This window comes from Triticum aestivum, chromosome 2B (genome assembly GCF_018294505.1).
Source record: "Triticum aestivum cultivar Chinese Spring chromosome 2B, IWGSC CS RefSeq v2.1, whole genome shotgun sequence".
NCBI lineage: Eukaryota > Viridiplantae > Streptophyta > Magnoliopsida > Poales > Poaceae > Triticum > Triticum aestivum.
The window spans coordinates 220222807-220239525 of NC_057798.1; the positions used below are offsets into that span (position 1 = coordinate 220222807).

Here is a 16719-nt window from a genome sequence, read left to right on the forward strand (position 1 = left end):
AAAAAAGTTCATATATTTTTAGAAAAAGTTCATGGAACTGGAAAAAAAGTTCATCCATTTTCAAGACAAATGTTCATTAAATTTCGAAAAAGTTAATCAATATTAAAAAAAGTTCATCAATCTCAAAAAAGATCACAGATTTTTTTTAAAAAAAATCGTCAACCGGCGCCTAGATAGGCCGGCCCATTTACGGACGCCACATGCGCCAGTTAAGAAAATGCACGTTAACTGGCGCCTGTGGCGCCAAATAGGAAATGCCCTCTTCTTCCCCATGCTCGCGTGTGCCGTGCCGTGCCCGACCGAGCGACCACCGACCGGCCAGCGAGGCACCCCCGCTCCACGCACACACACAGAGACCCAGACCCACACACACCAAGGCGTGCACGCAATGAGGCCCTTCCTGTTCACGCCGGTGGGCGCCCAGCTCGCGTCGCTCCCCTCGCCGTCAACGCTCTCGCGACTGCTCCGCCCACTCCACCTACAAAACCGCCATGCTCACGCCATCCCCATCCCCACCCCCACCTCCTCCTCGTCGCTCCTCCTCCACCCTCCCCGCCGCAGCAGTGGCCGCCGCGGCGATCGCTTCCTCGTCGCCTCCTCCTCGCCCTCTCAGGTCTGCCTGGCCTCTCCGTCCCGCCGAATTCCACCTGTTTGAGAATAGTCCCGGACCCCAAGTGTTCGATGGAATGCCTCCCCTGCGGTGATTGTGGATTTGGCTGATGGCGCCCGGCCGTTTTGTTTGTATTGCAGATGGCCGCGCCTGCCGATGCCCCCGGAGGATCCGCAGACGCGTTCGAGGTGATCCGCGCTCACCAGGTGCGGCTCTTAGCCTTGGCTCTACCTAGTGATTATGTAGTTACTATGTGGTAACCTGAGGACGCGATAGCTGCACAACTTCTAACACGAAAAATTGGGTGCTCTGCTCAGTACCATGGGGAATATAAGACATCTTTTTTTCAGAACCATGTATTGAGTATATGCTACGGAGTCTGATAGATTATCAGGAGGATTAAACAGTAGTCTGGAATAGGCTTAAAATTATGGACCCCCTTAGCTGGCGAACAGTAGTCTGGAATAGGCTTAAATTTATGGACCCCCTTAGCTGGCGAAAGTTCGCCAGGAGGGGGTGGCATTTGAGAACATTTTCGCTGGCATTTTTAGTTGTGAGGGGTAGCAGTTTTTTCAGAGCGACATGGCAGTTTCTGTCAGAGATGGCAATTTTTCGTTTAAAACTGCCACCGTTTGATCTCGTCTCAGAACTAAAACTGCCATCAAAAGGGGTTCGTTTGCCACCCCTCTCCCAGCGAACAGTCGCCAGATGATTTCCAAAAATTATTAATGTGTAACTAACTGAATTTTCGAAATTTAGTATGGCGAGGGAGGAATGTCGTCGACGATTAACAAAATGATAGGGAAGGTACTCGGTGCTTTCCTTTTCAGAACCATGTGCTTGATATGTGTTTATGGGGACGGATTTATTACCAGGAGGGTTACTGTGAAATAGGTTTAAAATTGTTCCCTGGTAGTGATTTTCTTCAACAATTAGTGTGACGAGGAAAAAACATATCATCATCAACAATTAACAACGATATGCAGAGCTTTCCTCCACAATAGTCAACATATTCCAATATCGTGGGAGTTTTTTTATCTAACCACCATCAACCGGATCAACTTTGCAAAATATGCCATTTTCGGTTCCTATTAGATATTTGAATGGTCAGCCTGTGGAACAAGTACGTGCAACATTTATGACAGCTCTGAACAAATACCTTAACTAACAAGTTACAAAGTTGTCTTGGATTTTAATTAAGAGGAACTCTAAAGATTGTAGGTTTTAATCTTTTGCCATCTCAAGGTCTTTCTTATTCACTCAACATCATCATGATTATAGGTAAAAGCTGCCCGGCTTCCTCCTGTTGAAGAAATACGAACCATTCTGGACCAAAGTGTCAGAGGTGTTCTGGCTACCCATTCTCAGGTATGCTAGAAGCATTCTTGTATTTGCAGTCTAGTGAGCATGCATTTGCCAGTCTTTTCCTGTGTCGTCTTTTTTAGAATTCTATTGAAACTGGTGAGTACTGATTGCCATGTGGATATGTAAAGGGCGGACCTGATATTTTTTTTTCCATTAACAGCTTCTCTTGATTATTCAAACTTAACTTTGTTGCTTAAACCTGCTTGATAACTCCACTTTTCACTTCTCGCTGAAATGTGGCATGTGCTTGGCAAGGTACCTGTCAGATATTTAGTACATCGTGATATGTAGCTTTTTACCATGCCATACTGGCTGAGATTGTCACCTTCCAGTATGTGCCTTTTCTGCTTTGTGAATGGCAAAGGCAAATTATATTTTTCTTCTATCTCCTTCTATTGTCAATTGGTTGATTACAGCAAAAGAAAATTATAACATGTCATTCTGTTAACAGGAACATGTGGGTTATCCATCTGGTTCAATGGTTGATTTTGCGTGCGATCAAGATGGTTCCCCCATATTAGCAGTGAGTAGTTTAGCAGTTCACTCAAAGGTATGCCAGTATTGTGCTCTCATGATTATGTATACATGTAATACTACCTGTCGACACCGTTCTACGCGCATGGAGACCCTATGCATTTAGTGACTTAACTCAAACACACATGATAACACTGACAATAGCAGGAGTACTGTCAGATAAACACGGACATAAAAAACAGAATGGATAGACATGAAAAATATAAAATGCATGGACAGTGTTCTATGAAAAGAATAGGGTGCTGGTTTAATCTACTAAATTCACAATAGCTTCTGATAGTTATGTCTTTTGTTGCCACCATTTTGCAGAATCTCGCAGGAAGTAGTAAATGCTCACTTTTGGTTGCCAAAGACCCAGAGGACAGAACAGATACTGTAATCACTGTATACGGCGATGCTACACCTGTAATTCCCTCCTTTCACTTGCCCCATATATTAGTGTGCTTATGTCGGACGCGGATTTGGTGAACATGGGTGCGCGCGCACCCTTTATGAATAGTAAATTCAAAAAAATACTAGAAAAAACCAAAAAAAAACTGAATTTATTGTTTTAATATACATAGTCAACCGGTATACTCACATATGAAGTTTCACGAAGAAATCACATCCGTGGTAATCTGGGCAAAAATGACAAAATCGAAGCTATATTAAAAAACACTGTTTAATGAATAGTATGACCACATTTGTATTTTCTTCACTAAGAATACCATGGGTATCAATACATTATGAAACTTCACACGTGAGTAGAATGATCGACTAAGGTTCATACCGCGAAATTTCAGAAATTTTTAAATTTTTCTAGTATTTTTTATGAATTTACTATTCACATGGGTGCGCGCGCACCCATGTTCACCTTTGTATTTCGGCTTATGTCCTGATAAATTTCTTAACTTGATATTTATTAAAGCATACAGTATATGTTACCTGATAATTCTTTGTTGGCTCACTTCGTATTGGTTCTGTTCCAAAGGTTCCTGATGAAGAAAAAGATGCAGTGAGAACTGCATATTTACGGAGACACCCTGAGGCCTTTTGGGTATGTTTGTTGAACATTATACTGTTTCTAAAGTAACTGTATAATATCGTACTAATTTCTGATGGAAATTTGCGAAATCAAGGTTGACTTCGGTGACTTCCGTTTTCTGCACATCAAACCAAAAGCTGTACGTTACGTATCTGGGGTTGCAACAGCTATCCTTGGCTCTGGAGGTTTGTGACCCGTCTTTTAAATGCCCTAGTTAAAACTACTTATAGTTAGAAACCTGCATAGCCTTTTTGACCAGAAGTTCAAGGTTCTACTCGACTTTTAATTTGTTTTTTAGTTGCTATGTAATGTTCCTGTAGCGCTCTTGCGAGAATCGTGAGTTGCAATATGAGAACCATGAAAAGGAATATCCTGAATAAGAAAACAGAAACCGAGGAAACTGTATAAAGATAAAACTAGTAGCCTCTCGTCTTATGTCATTCTCTCCTTTTTCACTCAATGTTTCATCCGAATTTAACAATGAAATTTTCTATAACAGAGGTTGAGTGTTCCTATAGTTAGTTTCTTTAGTGAAAACCAGGCTCAATCATAAGACTTGCACATTCGGTGCCCTGCACTTGTGCTTATAGTTAGGTTTTGTGACCTAAAGGTCAAATTCTGTACGAAATGCAATATGATTTGGTTTGATGGTCCTTGAGATACTGTTCTGTTCTCCACATCCTCAGAGTTTAGTGCAGCTGAGTTCAAGGAAGCAAAAGTGGATCCTATATCTCAGTTCTCCGCTCCTATTGCAGTATGTTTTATATTTTATTGACTCCACACTAAATCTATTGATCTTCAATTGGCATATTTATGCTCAAGTTAGCTGCATGTATTCCACAGGGCCACATGAACAAGGATCATGCTGATGATACAAAGCTCATCGTGCAACACTCAACCTCTGTTAAGGCAAGTACAATATAAAGCTTAAGTGGTGTCTGGTCATGAATGCGACTCTGCAAGATATACTAGAAAACAAGTCGTAGCTGTATTAGTTTGCGAGACAGTTATATTATTTATCTTCTGTTCATTTCATACTTAAGTTTCTTTCTGTAACCAAATAACTAGTATTTTAGTTATTGTATGGCGGTGTTGTGCTCGGTCACCGTGATATATTTTGTGTGTAGAGACGAATGTTTTAGTTTAAGGATATGGTTCCTACTTTTTGTCCCAAACATTAGATAAAAAAAGGTGCAAAACACACAAAGCTTGGTTCTGAGTTCTTTTTCTTTACAGTAAACACATCTATGCCTTGTATCACTCTTTCATTTTCTTAATTTTGACACTTCTATACTTCACCAAATGTTAATGTTTCCATTTAAATATATTGAGGGATGACAAATGTAAGCTATTTCAGGTGGATTTCGCTTCTATTCTGGATGTGGATAGCCTCGGTATCAATGTGAAGGTAACAGCCCTCTCAAAGCTTGGCTCGATTTTCTTGTATAGACCTCTGTATAGTCCCCCCCCCCTCCCACTCCTCCCCCGCACATACCCTCTGTTGTACATATCTCCTTTTTTTTCAATAGAAAATTACTGTCGAGGCTCCCCTCTTTCAAAAATGGGGATGTAATAAGTAATAACTATACAAAGGCTGTGTCTTTTTCTTGTTTGGCAAAAAAAATATCAATGAATCATAGCGATGTTGTCTTGTGAATGCTTTCTACCCTCAGCTCCGATAGTCGACCAGTAAATTGTCATATGCACTGTATTAGCGGTTTTGACGATCAGAACAGAATTCGAAATAGACAATTTATTCCCAGGGATGTTCTTTTTTTTAGTGGCTAAAGGCTGTTCTTTGGTTGGACAATGATGCACTATCCTTTCATATCTTTGAATTTACTTAACCAGACCTTTAATGTGCCATGCTATATTCTAGTCAAAGCCAACCGGTGTGGTAACATGGTAATTGACACTTTCCTTGTTGTGCAGGCTGGCTATGATGGAACTGTTCTGAAGCTGCGAATTCCCTTCCCTAGACGTGCGCAAGACAGAAAGTTAGTTCCTGCTCTATTATATTTTCCCCATAGTTATAATTCATGCATACTCATTTCTCCATTCTGCTCTATACTTATATTTGCTACTCTCTTCATAATCTTGTTGTTAAAATTGGGTTTACACATAACATGTTCCCTTCTTTGGGGATGATTATGCATTTTGTCACTTGCATTGTTCATCAAGGCCTCCTAGGTTTTCAATCTGCTGAATGACGGTTTAATTGGTAACTAAGACATGCTTATTCTGATTACTCAATTGATTGACTCTAAACGGTCCTGTGCTTTTACAGGGATGTGAAGACACTTATTGTGGAAATGCTACAGGCTGCAAAGGCCTCATCCTGACATGCTGAATGGCCTCTTTGTTCTGGAAGGCAGTGGCGGCGTCCATGTAGAAAGAAAGCCCTAGCCGATAAGAGCTTTCAGGTTGCTCTCCAGTCTCAGTGTCCGCGAAGATGGATGATACAGAAAATTCCATGGTTTCATACATCAATCATCACTATTGTGACAGCGAACTTGTGTGAATTACTTCCAGTCAAACTTAAAGAAATGCAAAACGACTTGTATATTGTACTGAACTGTTTTGCACTCATACACGACTGAGGCTGTTGAGCAAACAAAGGTCATCTTATTGGAAGGTTTCGCATGTCAAAATTAGATATTGTCATGCACACTCCTGCGGGGATCCAATCCGATGCACGAATTGCCTTTGATTTGGTCACATCACCCGCTTCTGCCGCGCTAAGAAGCTTGTCCACCAAGCTTTGCCGCCCCAAGGTCATGCTCCACCGCCTGCATCCACTAGTGATGTCTTCATGACAGACGTGCAGTTCCAGTTTGTCTTGGCTAGCAAGTCGGGTTGGTGGAGGAAACCAAGCTGCTTCGCACTGAGCTTCATGATTGCCTTGCGCGAGTTGGGAGTGTTTTGGTGAGGACGGAGGCCGCTCTTGCCAAACTAGAGGTGGTGCCGGATGTGTCTTCGCTGCTTGAGCTTCAGATTGGGGTTGCCCCTGATTTGTCCCCGTCACCCGAGATCCTGGTTGGTTCTGCCACAGACATGTATGGAGATCTCTCCCCTCGTGCTACATCCTGTTGGTTGTCGTTGCATGTCGTGCCGATTGCTTTCGGGAGTGAAGCCGTTGTCGAGGTTGTGGCTCCGGTGTTGCAGAAGATTTATGGGGAGCCCACTTCGCCTATTTAGATGGTGCTTCCTAAGGAGATGGGGTCGCTTGGAGAGTACTTGGCGATTCTGACTACGACCACACTGCCGTCGTTGGAGCCCAGTCGGCTGCTCGCCTTTGTGGACCGTGGAGGTTTGGACGCTGCTATTGCGCTCTCACCTGAGGTTGTTGCCCAGGTGGCGTCCGTGGGTGCTGAGGTTGATGAGATAGGTGCTTTGGCAGCTAATTATGAGGTGATGAAGCCCGTTCGGTCGCCCATGTTTGACCGTGACGCTATGTTGACACGTATTGACGAGGCGGTCTTCGTGAAAAAACTTGGCCGCTTACTCGCCTCCTTGGAGATAGCTTGTCCTGGGTCTTGCAGTGTGATTGCTTGCCTCTTAGTGGATGAGGTTTCTACAGGCAAAATAAAGAAAGTGAACAAGGCTCTCAGGAGCATAGGCAAGAAGAGTGTCGCCATTGATAAGGCGTCTGCGGCTGCTTAATGGAGGATACTCAGTCTCTTCGTCCTCCATCTCTGACTGGCTCGTCTCTATGGATTTCGTGGCGTCCGATGTATTCAATCTTGATTTTGTTGAGGGTTTGTTTGCGACATAGAAGTGCCAGGGTTCGTGGCTGTTGCATGTTATGTATGTTTGTCGGGTTGACCGTGGGGTCATGGAGTTTCTTTCTTAACGAGTAGTCCGCATGATCTATATGTATCGGTTTTCGTCCAGTTTTCCATTAATTAACCGGTCAATTCTCTTCTTCTTAATTAATCGATGAGGCAATTTTTTGCCTTGGTTTCGAAAAAAATAAAAAAATAGATATTGTGTTTCCCTCTATGAGTTTTTATACCATCTGAACTATCAACCGGCGAGCTAACGAGCTGTAAGATAATTTGCTCGGGTAAAAGAAAAAGGGGATTATTTGATTCAAAGGAATATTAGAAGTTTTATAGAGGATTTAATTCTTAAAAAAATCCTACTTGTTTGATTTGCATGATTAGAGTCCTTAGATTTTTCTTTCCCTAAGGATACCTTTTGGAGAAAGAAATCAGTCCACCGAAATTTCTTGCTATAAGAGCAACTCTAGTAGAGTTATTGTATCGGGTAGTCGCCATATCGCATATCGAGCGTATTTCATATGGATTTATAGGTTGTCGGGCTTGTGCACAAACACGGAGTCGGCGAACCAACTTGTGGTTGGATGGCTAGAGGGACAGTGGTATCCTCAACCCATCAGGGTTCAAGTCCTGGTGCTCGCATTATTCCTGGATTTATTTCAAGATTTTCGGCGATACGCTTTCAGTGGAAGGAGATGTTTCCATCGACGATGAGGTGCCTACGTTGACTTCGTAAATCTCAAGATGATATGCCGGCTCAGTCTCTCGAAGGTGCTCATAGGGGTAGGATATGCGTGTGTGCGTTCATAAGGGTAAGTGTATGCGCGCATGTATGAGCGCTTGCGTCTGTACTGTGGTAAAAAGTACAAAGTCGCCAAACGGCTGCCTCCATAAATTTTTATTTATCTGTTTTTGTCAAATCCCCTTCAAATTTGTAGGGGCAATTTAAGCTCAGTTTAACCTATGTAAACACATGTATCGGCATGATAATTATCAACTATATTAGTTAGGAACTAGGCTACATATACTTAGTGGCCAAAATGTGCCACATTACATATAGTTTGCGACTTTACAATGTCGTTAATCGACAATACTACCTAGACTAGTTGTCGTCCTCCTCATTCGAATTCAAGTTGATGAGGTAGGCGTAGGGGTCAGAGCAACGAGCAACGACCGCCATCTGTGACACCTCCTCTTTGTCGGCCTGAGCGGGGCTGAAGCACTCCTCCTAGCAGCGGCGCGTGTCCACTTTGAGTCCGGAGAGACGCACCACGACTGCGATTGGGTCAGGACGATGTCGCCCAAGGTGCCAGATACATCGTGCTCGCTGCCATAGGCGCCTCTATCTCCGTCCCCCCCCCCCCCCCCCCCCCCCGCGCCGCCATAGGAGGTTGTGTCGGCTGCCACAACTAGTGCATCACGGGGCAGAGTATGCCCCGTGGTTGCACGACATCTGCGACGGGAGGTAAGAGTGGAGGAGATGGGAAAGGAGGAAGCAAGGAGGAGGCAGAGGCAACAACTAGGGCTTGGGTTGATGGTGACGCATCGTCGTCGGGCTTCTATAGCCAGGGACTGATGTAGCATGGCGGCCATCGCGACAGCCACCTGAGAATTCACGACAAGTGATTGGCGGTCATGTCCCCACACTAACTGGTGATTAATCGGAATGCGCAAGTGCGTGTACAGGTGGCGAGCTGTTTCAAACCCGACCATGGCACGAGGAGGAAGAAGTTGGAACTTCCTCCCGCGCTGGCGGTTGGGTTTGGAGCAAGCTCCATACTGGCCAACCACAGCCTCCAAATATTGAGAGTACAAGATAAATTATACTCATTGGCAGCCATTCATTTTGGATCAAAATCGTCGTGTTGACAGTTATTATGACGATTGGGACCATATGGCAACTCTCTACTAAAGTTGCTCTAATACTTTTGTTTTCTCCAGTGATGTGTCAAGCGCTCTTGATGCTAATTCCAGTAGTTTCACAATCAACAAAATTCAAGGGTACTGTAGTGATCTAAACGTTGTTATTTTTGTTTACAAAGGGAGTACATGACAAGTAAAATCATAGTTTTCCTATTAGTTTTTTACAAACCTATGAATCGAAGAGGTTGTGATGCGGAGCATCCTACGTTCATCCCCATGTACACTCCGACTACTCTCCAATCCCCAAGAGGACATATGACGAGACCTTGAACATTCGCCATTGGACACAAGGTGAACTCGCTTCTCTCCGAACTGTCACTTTCCACATGTGAGATATGGCTACTACCTCCAACGTGTGTGCTATGCATGACCAGGAACCAAGAGGAAGGCCATGTAACAACTATGAGCATTGGACAAGACGGCGAGGACACCAAGCGCGAGGAACAAGAGGAAGAGCTGCCAGGAAGCTACAACTCTCGGACGTCCGACGACCTCCGGATGACAAACGATCTCCGGACGTCCGGCGCCTGGAGACTCCACCAGCCAGATCGACTCCAGCCAAGGCATCCTACAGCGCCCGGACGACCGGCAGACACCGGATGTCCGACACTCATCAGCGCCCGGACGACCGACGCCGACCGGACATCCGACACTTCCAGACCAGAGCCAAAACATCGAAAGTCCGAAGACTTCCGGACGACCATACGCCCGTGAGCGACCGGACGACTGACAGCCATCGGACGTCCGACGCCTGTCTACGCACAGAGACCGTGCCCGAGGCCCATGTATCTCTCTCCCACTTACCCCTTCATGGACCTAGACTATATATACTCCTCCACCTCCTCCTAGTTAGGGTTAGAAAAGGATTAGCTCATTTGAGAGATAGAGCTTTGCTCATTCACTTGGTTACTTCTCCATTGGAGTCCACGGCCTCTTCGGAGAAGATCCCCCAAGCGGATTCAAGACCCCTTCATGCAAAGGCCCCTTAAGACCTCCTCACGGAGAAGAACTACCGTCACTTGTATCGTCCTTTGTCGGATTTGGATCGTGTATCTCTTTGTGTTTCGAGGATCTAGCACATGTGTAATCAAATCTTGTTGGTTTGAGTGATTTCGCTCCTCGTGTTTTCCTTCGTGTTTCTTCGTGTTTCTTGTGGGATCCGCTCCAATCGTGAAAGATCGGGCATCTAGGGTTCTACCCTACTCATCTTGGATTAGAGAAAGGTTGATCACGAATTTGGACCCCCTACCCCTTGTTTTTCTAGCCTAATTTTGTTGTGTTCTTCCGTAATTTTGAAAATCCCCATAAAAAATAGCCCCAAATGTTTTTTGTGATTTGTTGGTTTGATGATGTTTTGTTGATTTTGATCCATGGATTTGCTTGGTTTCGAGTGGATCTAGCATCTCCCCAAGTTTCCCCACTTTCCATCCACAAAATCTCATCAATTTTGACCCCGAAATCCCCATTTTCCGCCGAAAATCACGTCCCGAAACTCGGATCTCGAGTTGACCCAGACCCACCGGACGTCCGACACTTTACCGGACGACCGGCCTGTCCGCAGCACCGGACATCCGACCCTTACCGGATGTCCGACACCACCGATCCAGTACCAAAACATTGGATTTCCGGCCATTTCCGGACGTCCGTTCCACGCTCCAGCCCTTGTAAGTCCGACGATCACCGGCCGTCCGACCCTTCTCGGACGTCCGACACCTGTAGATTCAGACTTCGGCTGATTTTTGTTTTGCCCATAACTAATTCATCCGAACTCCGGTTTTGACGTTCTTTTGCTCATTTTGAAGCTATTGACATCCCCCATCCCACAAAATACTTCCAACATCATTTGACTCCATCAAAATTTTGGAACTTTGGCATCTTTTCCTAGGGCTTCCACCACATCATCTGCTACACCACCACCGACTTCCGCAACCTAACCCATTTTGCTTGCCATAGCATTAGTGGTTGATTGAGTAATGATTCGAGTCTCCTAAGGTGTTTTGGCTACTTAGGGACGGTTACTTCTTCATTAACCACCACCATAACTTCTGCATAACCTTGTCCACCATACACTTCCGCCACCCCAACTTAACCCAATTTTATTTGAGCTTGTTTGAGTTGTGGCTTGTGTCTCCTAAGGTGTTTCGGCTACTTAGGGACAAAAACTTCAACTTCGACTTGCATAACTCACTACACTTCCGTATTGCCGAGTGCAAACCACCATCGCTTTCCGCTACCACCATTTGACATTTGAAATTTGACTTTTGAGTCGCGGTTTTTATATTTCCTAAGGTGTTTCGACTACTTAGGGACGGGTCTACGTCATCTTGGTATCTACATCAAGAACGTCGCCACTCATCGTCGCCATGAGGTCGTCATCGACATTGACCAATTCATCATTTTGACACCCCTACCGTAAGCAAGGACGGTAACCTCGACGACATCATTGTACATTCTCCTTGCCATTACATTGTTAACCCCTAGCCCATTTTGCATCACTTGCCTATCGAGACTAGCCATTGAGTATTGTCGGCAATGTTACTTGTGCACATTAGTGATCATTGGTCTACACCTCCCATTGCATACATACCATATCATATTGGTATCATCATATCATCTCTTGTGTCACAAGATTGTTCCCGCATATACACAATTGCTATCTTGGTTTGTGCATTGTGCAAAAGTGGCCACACAAAAAACAAAGAATAAGCTTTTAAGCAAAAAAGAGAGAGTAAAGAAGTTTGTAAGCAATAGCCATATCATCATACCACATTGCATATAAGATTGTCATATCCGATCATCTTGGATCATCGATCTTGAGAGGAACATCTGGAACCATATATACATAGCATAATTGGGATAGAAGTCATTGCATTTTTGTCCCCTATAGGTTGTGCACAAGTGTCGTATCCGCCTATTGAGCAATCATGCTAGCATCTCCCTAGAGTTGTGCAACAAGAGCATTTTTCGTGGATTCCACATTTTGAGCTCATTCCTTGGTTGCACAACCCCATTTATCTACCTGTGTGACACATATTGCTATTGGTCTACTTGTTTTACTTGTGAATTCGTTAATCTCTTTCAACATTATTGACTCTTGCTAACATTTTGCATCAAATTTTTGTGCCACTATCCTCACCGAGCTCCACCATAAGCCTTATTTGTGTAGGTGTGAGAAATTGACGAGATCGGTACCAATTGTGCTATTTCCTTGTTACATCATTGAGTGATCATTGATCCATTCTCAACATCGGTCAAGGTACATTTGGTATAGTTCTCTCCTTTCTTCCACTCATATTTGCTCGAGTCTTTTGATGGATAGGAAAGGCATTTCATCTCCGATCTTCCATGACAACGATGGCGCGAACAACTACATAACCAAAGCGTCCATCTACGGTCTACAACAACAAATGCAAGGTGCACATTCTACCTTGCGAGAACGCATCGAGAACCTCTCCATCCACATTCATCACTCCAAAGCAAGGAAAAGGGACTACATCGACAACAAGCTTTCCACACAAAAGGAGGAGCAAGATGCAAGGATGGAGGAGATTCAGGCCTTGTTGGTCAATCGTTCTTCCCCTTCGTCATCTTCAAGGCGGTGGCAAGCAAATCGATCATCTTCGGAGCGCCCAAGCGATGCAAGTGCATGTTGTCCACGTCCACATCTCCATGGCGATCATCATGATCAACATCGTCATGAAGGGCAAGTCACCTCCAAGCATCATGTGCGCGACAACGAACAACGACATCTACTACGAGCTCAAGCACAACAACGACACCATCATGATGAAGATGCTCTACAAGCGCAAACCTACAAGTCCGAACAAGCTCTACATCAAGCTATGGCCAAACTTCATGAGCTCAAGAGAAGACCGCGAGACAAGCACCACCAAGAGCAAGCTACGGCTACCACCACCACTTCGGCATCTTTGCCAAGTGTCATCAAGGCATCTTCGCCTTTGGACATACGAAATCTTCGCCTAGTTCCCATGAGTTTGCCTACATCGACATCTTCAACAACGAGGCGACCACCTACAAGCAAGGGAGACACTTCCATCTTCGGAAGCCCCTCAAGGACGACGATCGAGCATGGGAAATTCTCTTCGGTCATGGACATGAGATACGAGGTGACACATCATATGGGCCTCCAACAACAAGACAGTGACAAGAAGATCGAGCAAGGGCCATCCCCTTCGACCACGGCGACGAGCGTGAACCTCTTCAACAACATCAAGATGACGCCCCAATGATACGTCTCCAACGTATCTACTTTTCCAAACTCTTTTGCCCTTGTTTTGGACTCTAATTTGTATGATTTGGATGGAACTAACCCGGGCCGACGTTGTTTTCAGCAGAACTGCAATGGTGTTATTTTTGTGTGGAAATAAAAGTTCTCGGAATGACCTAAAACTTCACGGAGGCACTTTTTGGAATTAATAAAAAATACTGGCAAAAGAATCAGCTGAAGGGGGCCCACACCCTGGCCACGTGGGTGGGGGGCGCGCCCTACCCCCCTAGGCATGCCCCCTACCTCGTGGGCCCCCTGGACCTCCATGAACCTCAACTCCAACTCCATATATTCACGTTCCAGGAGAAAAAAAATCATAGAGAAGGATTCATCGCATTTTACGATACGGAGCCACCGCCAAGCCCTGTTCTTCCTCGGGAGGGCTAATCTGGAGTCCGTTAGGGGCTCCAGAGAGGGGAATCCGTCGCCATCGTCATCATCAACCATCCTCCATCACCAATTTCATGATGCTCACCGTCGTGCGTGAGTAATCCCATCGTAGGCTTGCTGGACGGTGATGGGTTGGATGAGATTTACTATGTAATCGATTTAGTTTTATTAGGGTTTGATCCCTAGTATCCATTATGTTCTAAGATTGATGTCGTTATGTCATTGCCATGCTTAATGCTTGTCACTAGGGCCCGAGTGCCATGATTTCAGATCTGAACCTATTATGTTTTCATGAATATATGAGTGTTCTTGATCCTATCTTGCAAGTTATAGTCACCTACTACGTGTTATAATCCGGCAACCCCGGAGTGACAATAGTCAGGATACTTCCCGGTGATGACCGTAGTTTGAGGAGTTCATGTATTCACCAAGTGCTAATGCTTTGGTCCGGTTTTCTATTAAAAGGAGGCCTTAATATCCCTTAGTTTCCATTAGGACCCCGTTGCCACGGGAGGGTAGGACAAAAGATGTCATGCAAGTTCTTTTCCATAATCACGTATGACTATATTCAGAATACATGCCTACATTATATTAATGAATTGGAGCTAGTTCTGTGTCACCTATGTTATAATTGTTGCATGATGAATGCCATCCGACATAATTATCCATCATTGATCCATTGCCTACGAGCTCGTTTCATATTGATCTTTGCTAAGTTACTTCTCCGTTGCCACTGTTATGATTGCTACAAAACTGCTATTTTTACTTTTGCCACCGTTACCATTATTTCCATACTACTTTGCTACTAAGTACTTTGCTGGAGATATTAAGTCTTTCAGGTGTTGTTGAATTGAAAACTTAGTTGGTAATACTTGAGAATATTCTTTGGCTCCCCTCATGTCGAATCAATAAATTTGGGTTGAATACTCTACCCTCGAAAACTACCGCGATCCCCTATACTTGTGGGTTATCAAGACCTTTTTCTGGCACCATTGCCGAGGAGCATAGCTCTATTCTCTGGGTCACCTGGGATTTATATCTGTTGATCACTATGAGGAATTTGAAAGACAACAAAACCAAGATCTATCCCTCAACTACGAGGGGAGGTAAGGAACTATCATCTAGCTCTGCACTTGATTCACCTTTTGTTTTGAGTAAACTTGCGACACGTACACCTACCATTGATTCTGATATGTCGCAAGTTATTGATGATGCCACTTATACTATGCATGATGCTTATGATGATACTACTTCTCTGCTTGATAATATTGTGCCACTAGGTGAATTTCTTGATGAACAACTTGCTAGGGTTAGAGAGAATGAAATTACTGAAACTGATGATATTAATGAAAGTGATGATGAAGATTCTCCCCCTAGATATGAATTGCATGTTGTACCTGAGGGTTATATTATGGATGAAGAAACTGCTAGAGACTTTTTTTTCTTGCAATGATAGATATGATCTTAAGAAACTGTTAGCTGAGCTGAAAGAAAAGTCTTTGAATGCTAGAATGCAATATGATCCTACGTGTTGTGATCTATGGTAGGGTGCGTCGACTGCAAATTTAAAATTTTCCTACGCGCAGAACATCCAGGAACATGCTACGGGAGATGGATCACAGTTTGTTACCACTAGACGCGCAGTGCCGTGCAGCGGAAGAAGAGTTGGGGCAGCGCGTCCACGTGGATCGTCTCCTCCTCGTCCGATCTCCCTCGAACAGTTGGTTGTCCGATCCCACGTACAAGTTCGCCAGAGTGGCGCAAGTGCACCGCCTCTAACGGTATCCGCGCGTGCAGGAGGAACACCGTGCGGCGGACTGCTAGGTCTGATCACACAGTCGGCGGCGAATGGAGGTGGCTATCACAACACATGCAAACCCTAGTCACAGCGCCAAAGCGATTAACCGCATGAGTGTGCTGCACCTCCACTTTATATAGGCGCCCGTCCAGGGCTCAACACTTGGTCCTCGCACGGACCCTAAAGCCCACAAGTCTACTCGGCCAGGTTCCTAGTTCAGTTCGGATCACATCCGACCAGTGTCCTACGAACCGACCTTGTAGGTTCCTTCCCTTAAGTGCGCGACCCCTTAGGTTCAAGTCGGCTTGGTCACAGTTCGGATCACCTTCGACCTGCACGGTTGGTAGCGGCCTCTGGCAAGGCGTGTAGACCATCAAGCAGGCTATGAAGCTGGTTAGGCGAACCTGTACAACGTGTCACACTTCTGTTCCCTTTGCCTCATGATATATGTTGTCGGGCTCAAGGCGAGACTGTCATCCTTGTGCTAGCCCGACCTCTTTTTCTCGTTCCAGTGATACCGACCACAAACCGGATTATCTCATAATCCCTGTCGCATGGCCATGCTTATCCTGGTCAGATCACACGAGGGGCCCAGAGTATATCTCTCCTGATCGGAGGGGCAAATCCCATCTTGCTCGACCATGTCTCGCAGCATGGGACTGGACAAACCCGAGACCTACCTTTGTAACTACCCAGTCACGGAGTAGCGTTTGGTCGGCCCAAAGCAAGTCTGTCACCATCCCGAGTACATGCGTCAGCTCAGGTCTTAGGACATAGAACGTATGTTGTACTAGAGACTCACAGATGACATATCGCTGCGTCTCATAGTTGGGTCTGTCCGACTCGGACCTTATCTTGACTCGGATCCGACTACGTCGAATCCGACCAGACCTTTCCAAGTCCATATTATCCGGTTAGCATCCAATGCTCCATGGCTAGTGAGACCAAGCCATCGACCGTGTCATATGCTAGTCTAGTCGGCTGCGCGTCCACAGAGCCCTTTCG

General features: G+C 45.0%; 1 protein-coding gene across 1 annotated transcript; it reads left to right on the forward strand.

Moving 5' to 3' along the window:
• The first annotated feature begins 281 nt into the window (after window positions 1-281).
• Window positions 282-6108, forward strand: LOC123044460 (uncharacterized). Its single transcript, XM_044467198.1, has 12 exons — window positions 282-613; window positions 751-816; window positions 1892-1978; window positions 2427-2525; window positions 2819-2914; window positions 3480-3545; window positions 3628-3718; window positions 4220-4287; window positions 4377-4442; window positions 4891-4941; window positions 5466-5530; window positions 5821-6108. Exons 1-12 carry the CDS (start codon window positions 389-391, stop codon window positions 5873-5875), a joined length of 1035 nt encoding a protein of 344 aa, XP_044323133.1. The 5' UTR covers window positions 282-388; the 3' UTR covers window positions 5876-6108.
• The last annotated feature ends 10611 nt before the right edge of the window (window positions 6109-16719 follow it).

Bases quoted from the DNA above. Each gene is read 5' to 3' on its own strand.
- LOC123044460 (XM_044467198.1), top strand. From the start codon at position 389: ATGAGGCCCTTCCTGTTCACGCCGGTGGGCGCCCAGCTCGCGTCGCTC. The intron at 2,526-2,818 runs GTATGCCAGTAT...ACCATTTTGCAG, and splicing joins GTTTAGCAGTTCACTCAAAG to AATCTCGCAGGAAGTAGTAA. The intron at 5,531-5,820 runs GTTAGTTCCTGC...GTGCTTTTACAG, and splicing joins AGACGTGCGCAAGACAGAAA to GGATGTGAAGACACTTATTG.